At 36.2% G+C, this 21,545-nt stretch overlaps 1 protein-coding gene across 2 annotated transcripts in view; it reads left to right on the top strand.

Moving 5' to 3' along the window:
* nup160 (nucleoporin 160) overlaps positions 1-21,545 on the top strand; it is a 69,402-nt gene that overhangs the window by 31,356 nt on the left and 16,501 nt on the right. For both annotated transcript variants that reach the window (XM_084396353.1, XM_084396352.1), the window contains exons 9-26: positions 1,532-1,616; positions 1,700-1,768; positions 2,141-2,224; positions 2,299-2,469; positions 6,391-6,490; positions 7,145-7,307; positions 7,391-7,515; positions 10,137-10,297; positions 10,398-10,534; positions 12,778-12,848; positions 12,937-13,096; positions 15,117-15,186; positions 16,727-16,825; positions 17,991-18,111; positions 18,202-18,296; positions 18,928-19,022; positions 19,144-19,240; positions 21,431-21,536. In XM_084396353.1, coding sequence (XP_084252479.1) covers positions 1,532-1,616; positions 1,700-1,768; positions 2,141-2,224; positions 2,299-2,469; positions 6,391-6,490; positions 7,145-7,307; positions 7,391-7,515; positions 10,137-10,297; positions 10,398-10,534; positions 12,778-12,848; positions 12,937-13,096; positions 15,117-15,186; positions 16,727-16,825; positions 17,991-18,111; positions 18,202-18,296; positions 18,928-19,022; positions 19,144-19,240; positions 21,431-21,536 — 2,009 coding nt within the window. The remainder of the gene's footprint in view (positions 1-1,531; positions 1,617-1,699; positions 1,769-2,140; positions 2,225-2,298; positions 2,470-6,390; positions 6,491-7,144; positions 7,308-7,390; positions 7,516-10,136; positions 10,298-10,397; positions 10,535-12,777; positions 12,849-12,936; positions 13,097-15,116; positions 15,187-16,726; positions 16,826-17,990; positions 18,112-18,201; positions 18,297-18,927; positions 19,023-19,143; positions 19,241-21,430; positions 21,537-21,545) is intronic.

Here is a 21,545-nt window from a genome sequence, read left to right as displayed (position 1 = left end):
ACCAGGAACACCCCAATAATGACAATAGTGTTCCCTGGGAGAAGTGCCTCTTTCATCAGGATAAAGCATCCTGACACACTGCACACATTGATTAGGAATGGTTTTAGGAACATGAAGAGTTCAAGGTGTTGAACTGGCCTAGAGATCTCAATCCATGTTTCCCTTTTAAATTGTCTCTCATAATCAGTAGTATAAAGCCCCTTTTACACAGTGCGATGATCACGGCAAATTGCTTGGAAATTGCCAGAACGCCTTCTGTGTGAACAAAAACACGACCCGGGATTGATGCCGGCATCGATTCTGGGTTGGGGACCTAGTAACATTGCCTTGTTCAGTCCTGGAACGCGCGCTGTGTGAACAAAAGTTGTAATAATTAGCTATTTGTCCGAGCTTCTTTGTCCACATGATCAGAAACTTTTGTCTGTCCCCAGATCACGATTAAAAAATAGAGGAGACAGAGCCTTTGCGATTGCTGGCCCTAGGCTGTGGAACGGCCTTCCATTTTACATCAGAGCGGCTCAGTCTCTAACTGTTTTTAAATCCTCTCTTAAAACCTACTTTTTTTCTTTAGCTTTTAATTCATTGTGAGCTTTTGTCATGAATGTGTGGTATGTCCTTGTTCTGTATCTTGTGTATTGTTCAGCACTTTGGTCAGCCCTGTTTGCTGTTTTTAAATGTGCTATATAAATAAATACAAACTTGAAAATAAATACAATAATGCTGTGTCGTAGTGATCGTTCGCCAGCAAGTGAAACGGTACGTAATGGGCAAGTTTATGATCGAATCAGAGAAAAAAATGCACAAGCGTGGTTTCTCAAGAGAGAAATTGCAGCTCATAAGCAAACTTAAGACGCTGCTGAGACATTACAAGTCACATCGATGTCACGTGTCTTTACGAGATTTTTACGGGTTGTGTGTGACTGTCAAAATGAGGAAACTCTCTGATTCCGGAAAATCACTGGCAGTGTGAATGAACCAAAATCAAACGAACCCGTTATAATTCTCTGTTTTTATAGTGTGTGTCTGTCTGTACATTATGTGTGTGCATTTATATGGGAGAGCGGGAGAAAACGTCTCAGTGTGGACGGAAGGCCAAATATGAGAGAAATAGATGCATTTTCTATAGAAACTAGTGTGGACAAGGCCTATGTATTGTACAGATATAACACAAACACTTCATGAACAATGGAGAATCCTTGTCATTTGCATCTCATATAAACTAATTGAGAATAAAATATCAGAATTAGAAAATGAAATCAGCCTAATTAAATTAGAGCAAAAAAGATATTAAAGTCAGAAGTACATAAGCAACACCTTCGCTACATTTATAGAATTAACTTAAGGTTGACTGGCCCCTCCCTTTTACCGCGTTTGCCCCCAATCCCTTCTCTCATGTAAAATAAATGCGTTGGATGGATATCTGGGCTAGATGTGGTGTGTCTGGCTGGGGATGAGACAATTCCCCCACAATGTATATAAACAAATATTTTCTGCTTTTGTCTGACTTTGCTACTTATGTTTTAAAATGTAGTAACACAACAGGCAGGTGGAACCAGGTGTTTGTCCAGCCATCACCAGAGGAGGAAGTTCAGATTGGTGAAGACCAAGACCCACGGGTAAGTGTATCTGGTTCTAATGTGAATGCTGAAACTGGTGACATATTGTATCATTTCCCTAACACGTTGTTGTTTTTAAACAGGAAATCTATCTTGATGTACTTTTTTCACCACTGCGCTTCACAGCCTCAGCCATCATTAAAGCTCTACAGGTACAAATTTACTTTCATTCACTCTTAATGGGTCGTAGAGCAAGGGGTATTCAATTAAAGTTCCTAGAGGCCATCTCCTTTAAATAGCAAATATCAGAAAAATCAAGGTCCTCAAATACTGTTTTGGGAGTTCAATTAATAAATAAGCAGTTTGCATTACAGGAAAAGTTATTGTACAGTTTTTAACCACAACCGACACATCAGAGAGCACAGCTCACTCAAATGTTGGTGCCTGAGCCTCATTTTCATCTGATCACTCCACAACAAGCAGCAACTTACATTCTGATACAAACCTCCATTCCACCATGTGAACAGAAAAACTGATATGTTTATACTTGTATTTATTAAGAAGAGTTGATTCCGTTCTGCCAGATTTACAAACGAGGTACAGAGCGATATTCTGACTTATCATGGGAGGAGCTGAAGAAAGAGGTCACTGTCGCAGTGGAAAATGAGGTAAGGTGGTGCTGTTTTCCCCTTTGTTCATTTCTTTTGTTACCAGCAAAATTTTAATTAAACATTGTGTTCAGCTTCAGTCCAGTGTGACCGAGTACGAGTTCTGTCAGGAAGACTACCGCTTGCTGCAGGTGGAGTTCTGGTCGAAGTTTTACGCATGTTGCGTACAGTACCAGGACGTTCTGTCCACGCCACTCGCCCTGCATGTGAGCCCTTCCACAGCCATGGTCTGCGTCCTCAAGAAGGTACCAGATCTCAGCCTCACTTCATTTTGTTGAAGTGAACTAAGTGTGTGTGTGTGTGTGTAGGTCAAATGAAATCAAAATTGTCCCTATTTGCTGCTTTAGTACAAATCGCTTTTCTTAATTTGAATGCTTCATTTATAGACGGCTGTTTGATTTTCGGATCAGCCTGATATAGAAACATTGCCTCAACCAGCAGCGACTTTTTTTCTGAAGCCTCCTTCAGGCCATGCTTGCAATTCCTTTACTCTGTACACAATACTCTGGCTGAGTATTGATCAGAATTGTAAAATTATGAGATTCATAAATCAAATGTAACCTAATCGTTTATTTAAAGCAGTAATTTGTATTTGAATAATGGATTTCATGAGAATCTCCAGCCTGTGCAGGACACTCCCTGACTGGTGCTTACAAAACTTACTTCAATTATTTTGAATGCTCTGTCTGACATTATAATGCAGAAATATTACTTTTATTTTTGTTTTTGGGGAATTGTTCTATTGACCTCTATACTTACTAATAATCCCACTAATCTTCGAACATATTGAAACTTAACTAATTAAGCACTGCAACCAGCAGTGCATTTAGTAGTCTGGTCCAAGTCTGTGCATGGGAATCACATTTTCTCACTTAAAGACCAGGTCACGCTACAGTACACATTGAATGACATTAATTTGAGTTACTAATTGTATATAGTACATCAAAATTCTAGGATTAAAAGTTGTTCTCGCATATGCCTCAAGTGGCATCAAAATCTCCTGAATGATGTGCACAGCATTCGTAAGTCCAGAGACATGCAGAATAAATACGTTTTTATACGGGCTGAGACAATGTACAATTCAGAAGCTCTAATAGCTGGAATATGAAATTACACCTTTTAGATATTTAGAGACTTGTTTAAAGGTACAATATGCAAGATTTTTGCATTAAAATATCCCAAAATCTCAAGGCCAGTGTTATATATTTTAAGTTGATTACATACAATATCCCAAATGTTTCCAACTATTTTTAAATCGTGAGAAAATTGCGATTTTAACCAAGGAAACGGGGCGTTAGAGCAGGGGGGATCTGGGAGTCGCCAGTCAATGGCGTCATATCCGCGTTACCCTCGGTTTCCGCTCGTACTGCGTGGAGTCAGAGTGGAGTCCTGGAAAAATGCGGAAGTTGTTGCGTCTATATCAAGCAACGCGTTAGCTTGTTTCGTGCTGTCGTTATGGAACACAATTATTCTTTACTGATTGCAGCTGGTTCTGTCGACAAAGCATGCTTAATTTTATATTTTCCAAATGTAGCATTCGGTAATACTTATGTTTATGCAAGGAAAGTATTATTGCTTTAGGTTTGTGTTTAGTTTATTGACATTGTTTATCACGTCAGAGGGTTGTTCCATAAAAGACGCTTAGAAAAGCGGGGATTAAACTCCAAAACCGGACTTGAATGAGTCTAACAAATAAGTTGGGGCTAAAGTGGTTCCATAAAAGGTCATTGAAGTTCACGCAATCTCACTAATTTGATCCAGGTTTATCTAGTCTAGATAACTGCGTGTGCACGCGTTTCTGAAGCAGCCCTAGAGGTCGATCATAGATCAAATCGATCCACCATCAAACAGCGTATATTTTGTGCTGTTTTATGCGTTTGTGACATGTTTTTTTTTTTTTCTCAGTGCAAAACTTACATTTTACAATTATATTCTCCATCTGTAAATGTTAGAAAGTCATGCAAATATATCCATTTTGCTGCTAATCTTCATATTGAACGAGCGCTGCTGCGCGCCATATAGGAGCGCAATAATTCTGACTAAAATATAGCTACATTTTGCTTGGAAAATTAATATGCGATATTTTATAACACCAGAAATATCTTCTAATTATAATAATTTATCTTTAGGATGTTGGATAAGTTGCAGTGAACTTCTAGCTCATTACACTCATATATTTTATAGGCTACTTCTAATAAAAAAAAAATTGAACAGAAGAAGCCTAATTCAGGGAAGATTTTTTTAAAGAAACTAAATATATAAAGATACAAAATATAGTTTTGGGTATAGGACCTATGCTACTTAATAAAGATGACATATAGGCCTACTTATTTAGAATGCTGAGAATTACAGCTTTTGATGCAATATTTTTTTGGAGAAAGCAATAATCCCCAGTTTTAAATGAGTGGTTAGATTTAGTTTCTACAGCTGCCAAACAAAACCAGAGAGAAATGTATTCATAAATCTTTAAAACAATCTTAATTAAATCTTGGCCACAAAACATTCAGCCAGTAAAAAAAAAACCTGTAGTCTGTCTATCTATCTATCTATCTATCTATCTATCTATCTAGATTTTCTGTATACTGTGTATTTATTTTTGGACTAATAGTGGTTAATAAAGTCAAATAATGGTATGAGAGAGTGTCAGTGGTAATATCATTGTGTTCTTGTCGGTCAGTGTTAGAGGATCTGTTTAACAACTGAGGCTTAGCCTGACAGTTAGCCTGCCCTGGACCAGGCTAGTTTCCCAGCATAAGTTGCTAGGGTAACCAAGTTTGAACTATTTTAAGTTTGCTTTATGAAACAGAATCCACCAACAATAAGTCTGACTAACCAAAATAAGCCTGGCTTGTATTCTAATCTTGTTTTATGGAACAACCCTCAGGTGTTTATGGCCATGTGTTATTCATAAAGATTAATCAGTATTTTGGCAAATGATGTGGGTATGTTCGAATGTACTTTTACAACAATTGTTTAGAACACGTAAAACTGCAGCGTTATCACAACAATGAATTCGACAAATACAGTAACATCTTGATAAACAATTTAGTATTAAAGCTTACTTTTCTTGCTGTTAATTCATTTTAATGAAATAAAAGTGTGATAAGGTTCAAGAGTCAAGAAGGAAGAAGACAGGGGTCGGCATGACTGGGACTCGTACTTTATTAAAATAAAACGAAACAAACAAAAGTCGCGCACAACGCGCATTCACTGTGGCTTTTCTTTCTCTGCGTCCAATTTTCTCTCCAGTCCCTCGTACAGTCCTCAGTCCATCTCTCTCTCTCTCTCTCTCTCTCTCGTTCCAGCGCGTCTTATAAGCGAGCTCCACGCCAATAATACTGCAATAAGCCACAGGTGTTTGTCTGCACTTGACCTACTTGCGCGTCTCGTTTCTCTCTCTCCCGTTACAGACCGCGCTGAACCACGCCGCCCTCGCCACAAAAAGCATGTCATTAAATGCAACATTTATAAAAATAGAACTTAACCTCATCCATGAACATGATTTTTCGATTCCCGTCTGACTGATTTACATCCACGGTGGAGTTGAAAACAACAGTTCCCATCATTCCACGCTCCTTCACATCGTCATCAAGCTATGCCGTTGTTGTTGTTTGGAATGTAGCGCCCTCTAGCGGCAGAAAATGTTGCATATTGTACCTTTTAAATGCAATAAATCCATTTTTGCTGTGACTTATTAGACTGGACAGTAAAAAAGAATGGGAGCTCAGAATTAAACATGAGCTTTTGTGCATCTGTGCTCCACTGACATATACCTCATATATGCTGAATTGCAGAGCTTGTGCAAAGATATCCACGTTGCTATAATCAGATGCTTTTTTAAAAAATGCTTTTTCTCAATTTTGTTGTGTGTGTTTTCTTGAGGAAAGCACGCAGCACATTTTACATATTCATCCAAATGCCGCTCTCAGCAGTGTGGGCGGCATCGGATGTTCGCTAACAGTATATCGCTGGTCATGTATTTCGAACTTCGTTTTACCCCTAAACGAAAAATAACTTTGCTGTGAGTATATTATATTGGGGCCTTTACCGGTCAAACAGACCAAAAAACTACAGGTTGATGCCAATAATTAAAAAATGTCAGATATCGGCGATTCGGCATTGCCGATATATATTGGTTGATCGCTAATCTTTTCACTCTTTTACAGGGCTTTGTGTCTTTCCTGTTACCCTGCTTTGCAGTCGACCATCTTTACCTTTCCTCTGATGAATACCAGTTTTCTGAAGAGGAGACTCCAATTGCTGAGGGTAAGAGGGCAGTGTTTACTCCAGTGTCATCGTTACTGAATGATGAATAAAATTGCGAAATGGCTCTAAACATTTACCAAAACTGTAAATTGTTACGTTTTCTAATACATGTACAGTATTTCAAGCACAAATTGCTTCTGATAGTGCTGCACGAGCGGCGCCATCTGCAAGACACCCTTAGCATGTTAGCTAGGGTTCAAAGCGCAAAATGCTAGTAAAAATCGGTTTTGCCAGGTAACTTATTAATGAATTTTCACAATGCATGGTTGTGAGAATGTGAGATGGCTCAGTGTCATCAAATCGCAACAGTTGTGATGCAGTTATATAAATATATAGTCTGACGCGCTGCATTTTTCAGAGTGAAGCACAGCAGTTTCGATTCACAGTAAATGTTACTCTGGAAGTGCTGTATGTGTGTTTGAGTCGCCTATCATTAAGGTTGGGTACAGAATATCTATATGACCAGTATGTACCGGACCGAATCAGAACGCAGATTTCGGTGCCTCATTTCGTTGCAACTTAACCCTTTGATCACACCGGTGTCATTAGAACGTTCTGTGCATCACATGATCAACTGCTAAATTCAAATGTGGAGTTTTAGGTGTTAGGGTTTCCTTCTTTTTTGTCTTCATCTGATCACATGCCTTTTATTAGACTTAGATGTGAGCCGTGACGTCCTGCAGCTGGTTCAGTGTCTGCGCCTGGTGAACGAGTCTCTTCCAGAGGACTTGGCCTATGAGATGGAGAAAGCCCTTGATGACCTACTGTCTCCAGAGAAAGTGTCAGAGAAAATACTGGATGGTCTTTTGGCCAGCGAGTCAGTATGCTTGTATCACTGATTTAATGCAATCACATTAGTAATTGATCAGTTTGATGTCTAAAGTGAAATGTTCTCTTCAGGATGAATGTGGTCGAGGAGATTGCAAACAAACTGCAAGACATCTTTAACCCCATTGTTGCCATGAACACACTGCTCAGAGAACTGGACCTTGAAGCTGATGCAGAGACGGACACCAGACCTACAGGTACCATTAAGCTACACAAAGATAATCCATAAAAACCTTGCAAACCAGTACTGGCTACCTGGGTGTACTGGAATTGAGAAAAATCAATTACAAAAACATTGAGTTTGGCAGTACATCTGATCAAAGGGTTCGATCAACTTCAGACAAACCATTATCATGCCATCACTACAAATACTTCAAGGGATTGTTCACACAAAAAGTGAAAATACTGTCATTATTTACCCACACTCATGTCTTTCCAAACTGTGTATGAATTTCTTTCTTCTGTGGAACACAAAAGAAGGAATTCATACATTCATATACATACACATATACATATACATATACACAGTACAGGTCAAAAGTTTGGAAACATTAAGTTTTTTTTATATTTTTGAAAGAAGTCTAATGCTTATCAAGGCTGTGTTTATTTGATCAAAAATACAGAAAAAAAAAAAAAAAAGTAATATTGTGGAATATTACAACTTCAAATAATAGTTTTTTTATTTGAATATACTTTAAAAAATAATTTATTCCTGTGATGCAAAGCTGAATTTTCAGCATCATTACTTCAAGTCTTCAGTGTCACATGTGACATCCAGTCTATCACATGATCCTTTAGAAATCATTCTAATATTCTGATTTATTATGAGTGTTGGAAACAGTTCTGCTGCCTAATATATTTGATGAATAAAACTTTTTAACTTTGTTAAAAAGAACTGCATTTATTCAAAATAAAAAAATATTTTCTAATAATATAAATCTTCTTTACTATCACTTTTTATCAATTTAACATCCTTGCTGAATAAAAGTATTGATTTATTTCAAAAAAAGAAAGAAAAAAATTACTGACCCCAAATTACTGACCAGTAGTGTATATTGTTGTTACAAAAGATTTCTATTTTTAAAACATTTGCTTCTTTTTTTCTTTTTCTTTTTTACTTTTTATTCATCAAAGTATCCTAAAAAGAAGTATCACAGGTTATGAAAAAATATTAAGCAGCAGAACTGCTTCCAACTTTGATAATGAATCATCATATTAGAATGATTTCTAAAGGATCATGTGATAGACTGGAGAAATTATCCTGAAAATTCAGCTGTGCATCTCAGAAATAAATGATAATTTAAAGTATAATAAATTGAAAACCAATTATTTTAAATTGTAATATATCACAATATTACTTTTTTTTTCTGTATTTTTGATCAAATAAATGCAGGCTTGATGAGAAGAAGAAACTTCTTTCAAAAACATTAAAACTAGTAATGTTTCCAAACTTTTGACCTGAACTCTATATGGTTCCACAGATTAAAAAAAAAGTCATATCATTTTGTATCAACATGAGGGTGAGTAAATGAAGACAATGTTTCTTGGTTGAACTATCCTTTTAAATGTATAGTTAAAAGTAATATGTGAAACATTAGTGAAAGAAGGCCTTAAAATGATAATACCAAGACAAGTTTGTAAAAAATAAATAATATATATTATTATTATTATTATTATTATTATTATTATTATTATTATTATTATTATTATTATTATTATTATTATTATTATTATATCTAAGTAATCAGTTAAATAAATTTTGTCTTTATAGTCATATGATGCAGGTTCCCCAAACAGTTTTTTTTATATATTCTATTTATTGAGTTGAATAATCATTATTACAATATCAAGAGCAATATTCAAATAATTACTTTTGTCATATTACAGTCCTACTTTGTAATGAGTTCCTATTTTATAATTTATAGTGTGTAGATTATATTTACATTATCTAATTGTTGTGTAAATACATCTTTGAGCAGCATTAAACAGTCTGTAAATAAATATAATTGTCACGTCTCATAAATTGTCCTTACAAAGGTTAAAAGAATGCCCCTGGAAATGAATTTCAGGAGGCAAATATTGGAAGATAGTTAATAAATTTGTTTTAATAAATACTACATATAATATTTTTTATGAAAACAAGTTTGTATGGAAATGGTATATAGAACTAAAGAAACTACTCAACTAAAGAAGAGAAACTACTTTCCGAACAAAAACAACATTCCGAACAAATACGAATAAAACAATGTTTATTTTTATTCTGGTCATTTTATTCTGTTTTGACCACACAGTGACCTTTTTACTTTGCATGTCTCCCTTACACAAAATATACTATATAAATAGAGACAAAAAAAGTGCTAATATGCATTGTGCAACAATCAAGGTATCAGTCAGTGAAGATAATGGGAAGTTGGTGTTTCATGTGTTTAGGAATCTATTGGCTTGTCTTTTTGTCCTTGATTTCACACTCCTTTACCATCTCCCAGACGGCAGACGTGTTAAATATCAGTAAATCTGTATTATCACAATTACAGTATCAAGGGAAATAATTGGCAATTATTACTTTTGTCATAATCGTGCAGCTCTAGGTTCTAGAATACATCTTTAGTGGTTGTGGTCACAATCTGCTATTGTTGAGTGGTAAACAGCTGAATATTATTATTATTTTGTGTATTTGTGTTCTTTTGTCTTTCATGGATTAAGAAAGACAGTTGTACGAGCTCAGAACGACTAAGGGGTGATTTAAAGGATGACTGATTTCTTTTAATGTTAGGCTGAACTGTTCCTCTAACCAGCACTGATGTGATGTTTGTTGCAGGTCAGTCTCTGAGAGTGCGTATTAGTCTCTCTCAGCTGTACGGCAGCAGTGTGGCCGCTAGTCTGATCTGTCAAGCTGTGTGCCAGACTGCCATGACCCGAACTCTCCTCTGCAGAGATCTGCTCATCCTGCTGCAACTCTACCTGCGGATTGGAGACAATGTGAGTACACACTTAGCATGTGTCTCAGTTAGGGCTGTTTGTAAAATTAAAACCTGAAGCAAGTTTTTCAGTACTCTTTGCCTATTGTTTGTGTGTGCAGGTGTTTCTTGCGGGTGGTAATCAATTACTGCAGTTGCAGCAAGACTTGATTCCTCGATGCTCTAATCTGCTTTGCACGTATCATCTGCTCAGACAGATGAGCCTGACGCTTTCCTCATCCGTCCCACTGGACATACTGTGAGTCCACATGCCCATTCCAGAAAAATAAGATCCAAATATTTATATTTAAAGGAGCTGTATGTAAGAAATGTATTTCAATTAATCATAAAATGGCCCTGATATGTCACTAGACATTAAGAAATCATGTTCATTTCAAATACTTATATCACTGACAACAGTAGCCCGGCCAGGATATTGTCATTTAAAAGTGATAGTTGCAGCCCTCAAATGATGTTGATGTTGTCATGTTGTGTTTTGGCCTGAAGCGCCACCCTCCACCTATCTACCAATCACAAAGTCAGTAGTGTTTCGGCATCCGGGTTGCCAGCTCAGCTCTAGTTACCGCAGCTACAAACGTTCGTGCTGGATCCTGCAGCCTATCTGGCAACCTCGAGTCAGGGGGGAGGGGGAGGGGATACACTGCTCTACAGTAATTTGAAAGTGATTGCAGTACCAGTTTTGGCCACAATCTTACATACGACTCCTTTAAGCTATGATTCATATTGCAAATGTGTGTAAATGGCTGCCGAATTACACACAATAACCTAATTGCTGAAACGGGTATAATTTTTTTCAGTGAAAACGAAGACTTTAAATGCTACCCTCCACTCAGACAGTTTTGTTTTGGGTTTTTTTTGCTGTAAAACTGCATAAATAAGACAGATGTTAGTTGTTGTAAATTAATACAAGGATCGATTGGATCAGCATCGATTCCTGCAATTGCAAAAGGCTGGAGTGTGAAAACCGGTTTGGTCTTTACAGTTTAAAAATAAATAAATATTATATATATATATATAAAAGAAATGCTCCAATCCACCTTTTTTGCCTCCGATACCTAGGATTCAGTATTGGCCGATACAGAGTACCGATTCGATACTAAAATAATAATTTTAAAACTGCTGAATTACCTAATAAACTCTTGCTTTGTGGAAGAGACTGGGATCATTCTTTTGTTCAAGGCGTCAGGCTTGTTAAACATTACTTTCCTAACTTTGTAAAACAAAAATAACAAACAGACACAAATGTAGTGAATTATTTATTAAATAATTGTACCAGTGCAACAACTGTAAATAAACCAAGTGCTTCACTAGCTTGGCAGACATTAAAAATAAACAGGAGTCAGGCTCTTTCATTCATGAAAAACAAGGAAATATATTTATATATAAATATATACTATAATTAAAAGACATTTCTTTTAAATTTATAGTGCAGCTTTTTAAGCGACATATGATCGATAGGACAGAACAAGAAAGGCTATTAATAATCTTTCATTGCGTAAAAGTATTATAATATGAAAGGCTCCAATACAGAGCAGCACAAAGCGTTTATGCTCATCCCGTGTGCAGAATGATGCGCTTGAAGCAACATGGAGTCACAGCGTGCCTCTAACAAGTGCTTTCGATCTTCTTTCTGATCTGAATGGTGTGTGTAAAACACTTGAGTTTTGCCACAGACTCGTCCCAGTGTCTAGAACGCAACTGAATGCTTTAAAGCAGGGGTGTCCAAACTCAGTCCTGGGGGGCCACTGTCCTGCAGAGTTTAGCTTCAACCCCAATTAAACACACCTGAACCAGATAATCACGGTCTGATTATCTGGTTCAGGTGTGTTTAATTGGGGTTGGAGCTAAACTCTGCAGGACAGTGGCCCTCCAGGACTGAGTTTGGACACCCCTGCTTTAAAGTGTCTCCATACTTGAAAACCGCAGAAAGTTTTTCATATTTACAGCGGGTCTATTCGCACGGGATTAGTATTACCTGAGGTAATTTTTCCGGACCTTTTTACTGAAGGTAAAAGTCGCCGTAATCTTTGACATTGTAATGACATTGACATTGTCCGTAATGATTACTGAGATGGCACAATCGGACGGGACAGAAATCACTGAGAAGCTCTGGTGATAATTACTTTACCCCACCTCTCCATGTTAAACTAGTCCCGTCCGAATAGGGCTTAAGATACTGCAATAAACTACAGCAAGATAAAGTCCTTTTATGCAAAACCATAGACCTTAATCTACAGATCGATAGATATATCTATGCTTTCACACAGTTGTTTTGTTTTCCTGACGAACGATAGGTTCAGTGAATCAAGGAATTCAATACTATCTTGACCTTCTGCCTCTATATGTTATAATAATATTTTATAATTTTTTTATAGTAACTACATATGCTGGTCATTTCTTTTAGTTCGTCTTTGATTGTTATAAAATTGTTACTGGGTTTATTTAAGGTCATTAGTTCATGCATTATCTGTTTTTCTTTAGAAATGCTGATCTTCAGCATCTGTCTGTTCTGGAGCTGTCTGACTCAACGACTCCTACTTCCAACAGATCAGGTAAAATGAATCGCCACAATATAAGAAACACAGGTTATGACTGATGATGAGAAGGCTGACTGATCCTCGCTGTTTTTTCTCTCTTTAGTGTTGAATCCTCAAACTGTTGTGGAGTTGTTCTACCAGAATGTGGCCCGTAAAGCCATCATGTCTCAGATCTTCTCCCAGCAGGATGTGGAGGGCAACCAGAACATGTTGCACTGGCCACAGATGATCTCCAGTGTCCTGACACTACTCTGTCAGTTTCTGTATCCTCTTGATGTGTAGTATGCTGGATGCTAGTGTTGAGACCAACATTTCAGTAGTCTGTACTTGGGGTGGGCGAAATGACCAAAATCTTAATATCACGGTGAGAGTAATTTTGTTTCACAATAATGATATATGATATTTAACACAAGTATGTATATTTAACTGTTCAAGCCCAATTATGTGGGAAAAAGCACTCCATTCATTTCACACGTGCTCTGAGCAGCGGTATGTGTTTTCTTTGACGCATGTCTCTCGGACAGCACTGAGAAACAGTCTCTCAGAGAGCGCGCACATGTCAAGTCACATTTATTTATATAGCGCTTTTTACAATACAGATTGTTTCAAAGCAGCTTTACAGAGATAACAGGAAAATAATGCAAAAAAGATTATTTCCAGAAGAAAATAGTGTCACAGTCCAGCTTAAGTTCAGTGATTGTTTCATTTTGTTGTAAAAAAAAAGTTAATTTAGTTAATTTTTAGATAGATAGATAGATAGATAGATAGATAGATAGATAGATAGATAGATAGATATAGTAAGCAAGCCAATGGCAACAAAGAAGGGGAAAAAAGGTGAAAAAGGCAACAGTGGCAAGAACCAAAACTCCTTCAGGTACTGAATATACTGAAATGAGTTCTTTTGCTGTTAATTGCACTTCAACAGTTAAAAATCGCCTGTTTTTAAATCTTAATGCTTAAACGCATGCAAACAATAAGCTTTCTTGACCATATAGCACAGCAACAGTGAGTAACTGCGATTGAGGCGATAGTCCAAAATATCTACAAGATACAAAACTTTTCATCTACTTCCAAAGTTGGTAACATTTTATAATAACTGCACGCTATTAATCATTAGCTAATCATTAATAAACAGTTAATCATTTATAAAGCATTAATAGACATTAAGCAGTTTATAAATACAGCTACAAATGCTTTATTCTTGATTTGTAAGCATATCTGTTTAATAATTGTATTTTCATACTTTATTAATGATCAATTTATCATTTCTAAATAAAGTATTGCTTTATTTACAAACCAGTAACAAACCTCTGTTGGTAACAAACCAACAGAGTTGTCAGTGGTTCATAAGATCACTTAGAAAGTTTAAGTAAATGATTAATAAACTATTTAAATGTACATTCATACATCTTAAATATATATTCTGTATCATTGTTGTTTGTTTCCTTTTTCTGTTTAAAAGATAACTAAGCCTTTAAATCTCCTTTGTAAAATCTTTACAAGGCATGGATAGTCCTCAATTTATATGAGCTCACAAAAATAGTTAACTGACCACTACTAAATGCTTTAGAACTACCTGAATTAACCATGAATTACAGTACAAATACATGTTAATAAAGCATTTATTGACACACTAAGTAACTATTACTATATGTCTGAAAATGTACATTTAAATAGTTTGTAGATTATAGATATGCTTATAAATCAAGAATAAAGCATTTGTAGCTGTATTTATAAACTACTTATGTCTATTAATTCTTTATGATTAACTGTTTATTAATGCCTAACTAATTAAAACTAGTGTGCAGTTATTATAAAGTGTTATCCAAATGGTAAATTTATACTTAATTCTTAATTTTTATTTACTTTTTATCATTAGAATTTGTAAATGTCAAGTAATTTTCAACTAACTTTATTTTCAACTTCAAAACATAATTCAGAACATTCAATTAAAATGTTTTGTCTTGAAACTTCACATTCCCTTAAGATATAACTGTTTAAATAAATGTTGCGTCATACAAGGACAGTCTAACACCGCCACATGCCCCAAGTTCCCTTCAGAACACACTCATGCTCACCTCTGCACGTGAGCGTTAAGCAATCACCTGTCAGTCAGTGAGTTGGGCGTATCGAATATTGATTCTCTTTTTATTATCGACATAGTACATCAGCACTTTTGATGTCACTACTGGACATTTGATATATTCAGACCGTTCTTGTTTGTAAAGTATCTGGGTGGTGCTCGTTCACGAGTTCAGTATTTGCCTTGCATCATTGTACTAGCTGGCCCAGCAATCCCAGTTTCCTCTTTCCTGAATGCCTGATGGGAAACTGCCAATATGCACAACTGCAGGTGAGAAACCAGTATGAAATTATACATATCTAATTTCACAGATTGCACATGGTCTTCATAAAAATGCAACATTTAAGGGACTGTTGTCATGGAGTATAAATCAGCTGTTTCAGCCGAACATTTCATTGCATAACTATTTTCTGATTTGAGCCGAATTAGTTTTGGAGGGTCGAAATCAGTGACTGAAAACAGACGTTTAATTTAGTGGTTCTCCGATGGGATAAACATGAACAAAACTGACTGTGTTCGTCCATTTCATGCACACAACGTGAATAAGCTACAACAGTAAAATATTTAATTTGTGTTGACACTGGATTGACAATATTAATTTATCGATTTTTTGGTAAAATGGTTTCTTAAATCTAAAATCTTTTAGTCTCTGTTGTTTTCTGTTGATGCGCAGCGTGAACAACCTAAGAAAATTTGTAGCGTGCCTGCCATTCAATAATTGCAAAAGGCTTTGTTCATTTTAATATGAAGCAAAGTCTCAACTTTAAAATTGTCAATTTTATTAAATTCAAACAATAAATGTTGTTTTGGCGCTCTTTAATATGGTGTGACAGATCGCTGTGGGACACACTGAGATTTATAATAGTCCTTTACGATTGTTCCTTGCCAGACTGTACAAACATGATCCTCACTGGAAGCCATGTCACACTGTAAGAGACTGTACGGCAGTCAAGACACGTTAAAAACAGACGCACTTTTACTTTACACTTTTACTTATTTTACTTTGGCCCATTCAAGGATTCTAAGTAATGTAGTGATTGGTAAACGCGTCACAGCTCATGTTGTGATTTTTGGACTATTATGATTAACTATCATCAGCTATATTATCTCTAATGTAAATTAGAAAATCATATACTGATAATCGTTAATAAATAATCTTTCATTTATTTGTTTGATGCATAATAAGGTACTTCACCTTATTAGTTTCAGAGAAACAATCTTTCTGTAAGATAATATAACTCTTCCAAAGCCACACTCAACTTAATCACTTGTATTTTATGCATCTTATGCACTTTATTCCTTTATCATTCATGGTATTCATTTATTAGTGGTGTTAGTTATGTTTCTTATCTTTTGTTAATTGCATTTATTTTATTACACTTGTCTCTTCCTTGTGCTGATAATACAGAAGAGGCTATACAAGTTAGCAATCTCTCCAGTCTTTCAGATAAATCAGCTGACCAACTTCCCCTCCAGTTTACATTGCACAGACCGTGTTTTCTCTAAAAGTGTCTCTGTTTCACTCTCTATCCATCACTCTACCGGTCAAACAAGTTCTGGTTGGTAAATTGGTAAAGTAAAATTATTCAAACTTTGTATTCAAACCTCAATTAGGGCACAAATGTGACTGTACTGATGGGGCTGTTTAGTGTTTATTCCCTGATAATTAATAGATGAACACAGCTTAACTTGGATGTGTAGCCTGCAAACAGAATATGGAATGCGGTTGCTCTACCAAAACATAGGAATTTATTATCTTTTTAAAAATGTTGTAACACTTTCACTGTGGCTGCATCCTGCCTCTCTACAGGAATATGTTCGATTAGTTGGGTCCTGGTGCCAGGTGAATGTGGGATCCTATCGTTTTGTTTTGGGTCAGTGCTATCTGTCCAGTGGTGAGGGGCAAAAGGTAAGAAAATCCATGCATGACCAATGGGGCCTCTGTAAGGAAATCTCTATATTTAGATTAAAAAATAATAAAACTAATCTCTAGGTACCAAGCATAATTTGACAACACTATGATCATGGATTCGATTCCCAGGGAATGTATGACCTTTATAAATGTGTAGCTTGAAATTATGTCTGCTAAATGTATAAATGTAAATGCAAGTAATTTCACTTAGTTGCCATATTCTTGACTCTCCAGGGTAGCTATTTTCCTGCTGTTTTACTGCAAGTACAATCACGCAATGTCAACCGGAATGAGAAAAGACCAAAACTTGTTAAAATTAAGGGTGTACTCACACTAGGCACAGTTTAATTGCAGAAGATTATTACAGAGGCAGCTGAATTTGCAGCTTTACTCACAAACTACAATTTCTGTTCATCAAGGTGAGAACCAGACCCGTTGTAAGCTTAAATATACTTGATTTAATAAAAATTAATTGAAAAATGTAGTATCCAATAGTAATAGAAGATGTCTGCTGTCGTAATGATGACAGTTATGCCCTGTTCTGTGCTCTGGTGCGGTTAGCGATCACACTACACGTGTACCGCACCGGAGCCCAACTGAACCATGCTCTGGCTCACCTCTTCCAACCGGGCCAGGGACGATTAAGCAAACCGTGATCACACTAGTCAAACGAACCAGACTTTGGGGCTCAAACGTGCTTGGGCACGGTTTAGATCGCCTAGTGTGAGTACACCCCAAGTTTCAGTAACATTTTGAATCCGTAATGAAAGCAGATGCTTCTGAAGCTAGAATTGTTAAACAATTGTTAAAAGAGACAAATGTCTGTTTGCATTCTCTGGAATGCATGCAAGCGTAGGCGAACAGCCTTTTGGCTCTTTTACCAATTGTTTATTTTTTCCTGCAATTTACTCCAGACACTACACAAGGCAGAAACTGTCCACTCCACACATAAATACATGAATGGGAGGAAAAAATAACACTTTAAAGAGCCAGTGGCCTTTTTTATATAGACATTCCAATGCTCAAAACATGGCAGATGTAGTAATGGAAATTCGTCTTTGCAGTCCACAAAGTTGTTTCTAGATGCAAAAGAGGTGTTGTGAAATGATGCCTATTTGCAGATGTTGTTTGTCATGTGTGGATGTGCGTTTTGTGGTTTTAGGCATTGCAGTGTTTCCAGGAAGCAGCCACTGAGGTGGATAAAGAAGAGTTTTTAATGAAACTCACAGGTTCAGATGAGGAGACAGCCACGACCGCCCCACGATTACTTTATTACAACAAGGAAAGCGTCTGCTAGAAGCACAGAACAGGTTAAAATTATCATTCAGCATTTGAATGGGCATGTAATAATTCTAATTGTTTACTTGTTTAGGTTTTACGGTTATTGGAGGATATTTGTTTGCCTGAGCTTGTGATCAATTTGGCAACGCTGGCCATATCTGAAGCTGCCAATGACGAGAGAAGCCAGGTAACAACTTTGTGTTTTGAGTGACTAATTCAAGAAAAATTAAATAGTGTATTCCTGTCTTATTGATTTGTTTTGTTTATTTGTTGTTTTTTGTCTGATGGATTGTTTGGATTGAACCTAAAATGGCATAACTACCTTTCATTATGATCGTACCTAGATCGTTATGTGGTTTAAAAAAATTATCAAATTAGATTAGGGCTATCAAAATTAACACATTCTTTTTTTTCTTTTTTTTTATGCATTAAAAATATTTAACGCAGCATTCGTTTTTTCCTGGCATCCTTTGCCTAGTGTTTCATTATATGATCACACACTCATTCATTCAAATACTTTTAAACCATTCATGTGCAATAAGACGCAGATGAGAGTGTGGAAAATTTGTAAATTTAAACACAGCCTTTTTTTACAGCCTTTGAAAATGAACTAGTTGAAGAACTTACCAGTCACAGTACCTAAAATGCAAATTTTCCTTGTAGATTTATCCATTTTATTCAAAAATTTGTTAAAAGGTTAAATCATAAAAATATATAATGAATATGTCAGCTTCTCATACATAGTGATATATAGCAAACATCATTTTGAAAATGTCTATCTCCATTTAATATTAATAAGAAACTGACCTGTATTTTAGGCTGCTCTGTGGACTCGTATATTCAAGCATCATCTGGATCTTGGACACAACATTCAGGCGTATGAGGCCCTGACACAAAACCCTGATCCTAGCAGGTACTGTGTAATGACATCATTTTCTTATCCACAGTTCAATGTAAATACTTGAGCTCTCTGTGTGTGTGTGTGTGTGTGTGTGTGTGTGTGTGTGTGTGTGTGTGTGTGTGTGTGTCTGCAGGCAGCTGGACTGTCTCCGACAGCTGGTGGTGGTTCTGTGCGAGCGTGCTCAACTCAGGGATCTTATCCAGTTCTCATTTGTTAATTTACATGATGAGGTAGGTCAGAATACTTACTCACACATGTGCCTTCTAGGTATTTAAAACTGCATTGGCCCTGTTAGACAAGTTTTTGAAACGGACATCGAAATAAAATTCACAAAAAAAATAGGGCTGATGACATTTAATACATGCGATTTAATAAATTCTTAATGCGTTAAAATTGAATGCAAATAAATGATAAACTGAAGCACGTGTAATTGCGTCATTAACGTAATACCAATTAGATGATCTTGGGAGTCGGGAGTTTATGTACATGATTCTGTTCGGTAGCGCAAATGACCTTAAGCTCTTTGCTGTTACAGGCTGAATTCTGAAAATATTTTTCATTTTTATTTCTCATGGGTGCTTTGGTGTGCATAAATGTATGAATTATATGGACTCCTTATATCATTTGGTAAAGACACCTAAATCTACCTTGAAAAAAGCTTGCAGTAAATTAAGTTTTGTGAGAATCACCCTTCGATCTCATGCTTTGCTTTGCTGGATATAGCGAATGACTACAAAATGAACGCGTTAAAACAATTGACCCCTTTTGTGCGATTGATCGTGATTAAAAGAAGTGAATGTATTGACAACAGACTGTTAGATCGGATGAAATCTCCACGTTAGAAATATCAAATCCAGCCCCGGACGCCGGATCTTGTCAAATGATGTGTGCAACCCAGCAAACCTGTCAACAGAAAGTCTTGTCTGGTACTCAAGACTCTATTAACAGCCTTCTATCAGCCTGAGAGTTTGATGAGAAGAGCAGAAGCAGGAGATGAAGTGATGATAATAAAAGAGCAGAGTTTATTGAATGATCTTAGTTGCGTATGTCTCAATGCTCAAACTTCGTCTAGATCAGGGGTATTCTATTAAGGTTCCAAGAGGTCCGGTCTCTATTTCCTTTTCAGCGGAGGTCCAGACAATACTTTTTTGAAACAGTTATACATTTCCATCGAGGCAGCCGTAAAAAAAAAAACCCTCAAAATATTTTTTTCAAAAAATGTACCAAAAAAAGGGAATATTTCTCGCAACTGGATATGATTAGAAAATTGTTAGATCAGATGTCGAACCTTGGCTTGGTTGAATTTTAATGTAGAATGCTACATTATAACACTGCTAAGTATAACACACCGTTGCCATGCAAAACAGAGCGTTGCTATGGACACAGGATTCTAACGTAGAGACGGAACAGACTATTTTCTTTAGCGGAAGCAATACAATCGTTTTTAAATCAATAAACTCCTTTTTTAAATCAATATTTTGTCAATACAATACAATCAATACAACCCCTTCAGGCTGATTCAAGACTCCTCTGGGGTCCTGATCAGCCTGTCGGGGTTGTATTCGCTATAACAACCGCCTCGCTCTACATTATCCCATAGATAGATAGATAGATAGATAGATAGATAGATAGATAGATAGATAGATAGATAGATAGATAGATAGATCAGAGTCCTGTCAATCGATTAAAAAAAATTAACTAGATTAATCACACATTTCTTCTGTGATTAATCGCATTCAAAAACACTTACGTTTTTAATATATTTTATAATGTAAAATTTCACAGTTAATCTCCAAATTAGTGTAGACATCAAGACAATATATTTTAAATACTTGTTTAATGGCATCTATTTATTAATGAACGTCAGTATTACTGATATTAATACAACTGATGTTCAGTGAAATAGACCCCCCCCATTTTAAACATTAATTAGTTTGAGTAGAATAAGATTTTAGTTTGAGTTTGATAAAAGCAGATAGATCATCACCTAATATGGTCAGTTCAACTGGCCAAAAACACCTTCACTGGATTTCTTATTATTAAACCCTTTGTCTTTAAAGTTGTAGTATTGTTTGTTAAAATACATTCTCTTAACTCAGTTTATCATTCATTGACTACTATTAGTATGCCATTTGTGGGTTTATCTCCCCAAAAGTGTAAACATTGAGACTCCCAGGCACCATCTAAACATTGAGCGTGGTCTGCTCATAGCCGTAATCTTTCCAGCTCAACCTAAATCTTGAGTTTGGTGTGTCTACTGTGGCAGGTGGAGCCAGAGGGAAGCGCGGAGGGGACGTTTGCAAAATATGCTGTATTTTTGTTCATCTGCTGGATGCCATTAGTGTCACAGAAACTACATACTTCATTATTACTTGTATTTTTAGCAAGCCATTGTATTTTTTGTGCTTTGTGTTCTTCAGGTGGTCAGCATTATTGAGTCTCGCGCAAGAGCTGTGGACCTCATGACTCACAACTATTATGAGCTTCTATATGCTTTTCATATCAATCGTCACAACTATAGGAAAGGTAAAACTG

Source organism: Rutilus rutilus (genome assembly GCF_951802725.1).
Source record: "Rutilus rutilus genome assembly, chromosome: 23".
Lineage (NCBI taxonomy): Eukaryota > Metazoa > Chordata > Actinopteri > Cypriniformes > Leuciscidae > Rutilus > Rutilus rutilus.
The sequence above is the reverse complement of the archived record's forward strand: the minus strand, read 5'-3'. Positions and strand labels throughout refer to the sequence as shown.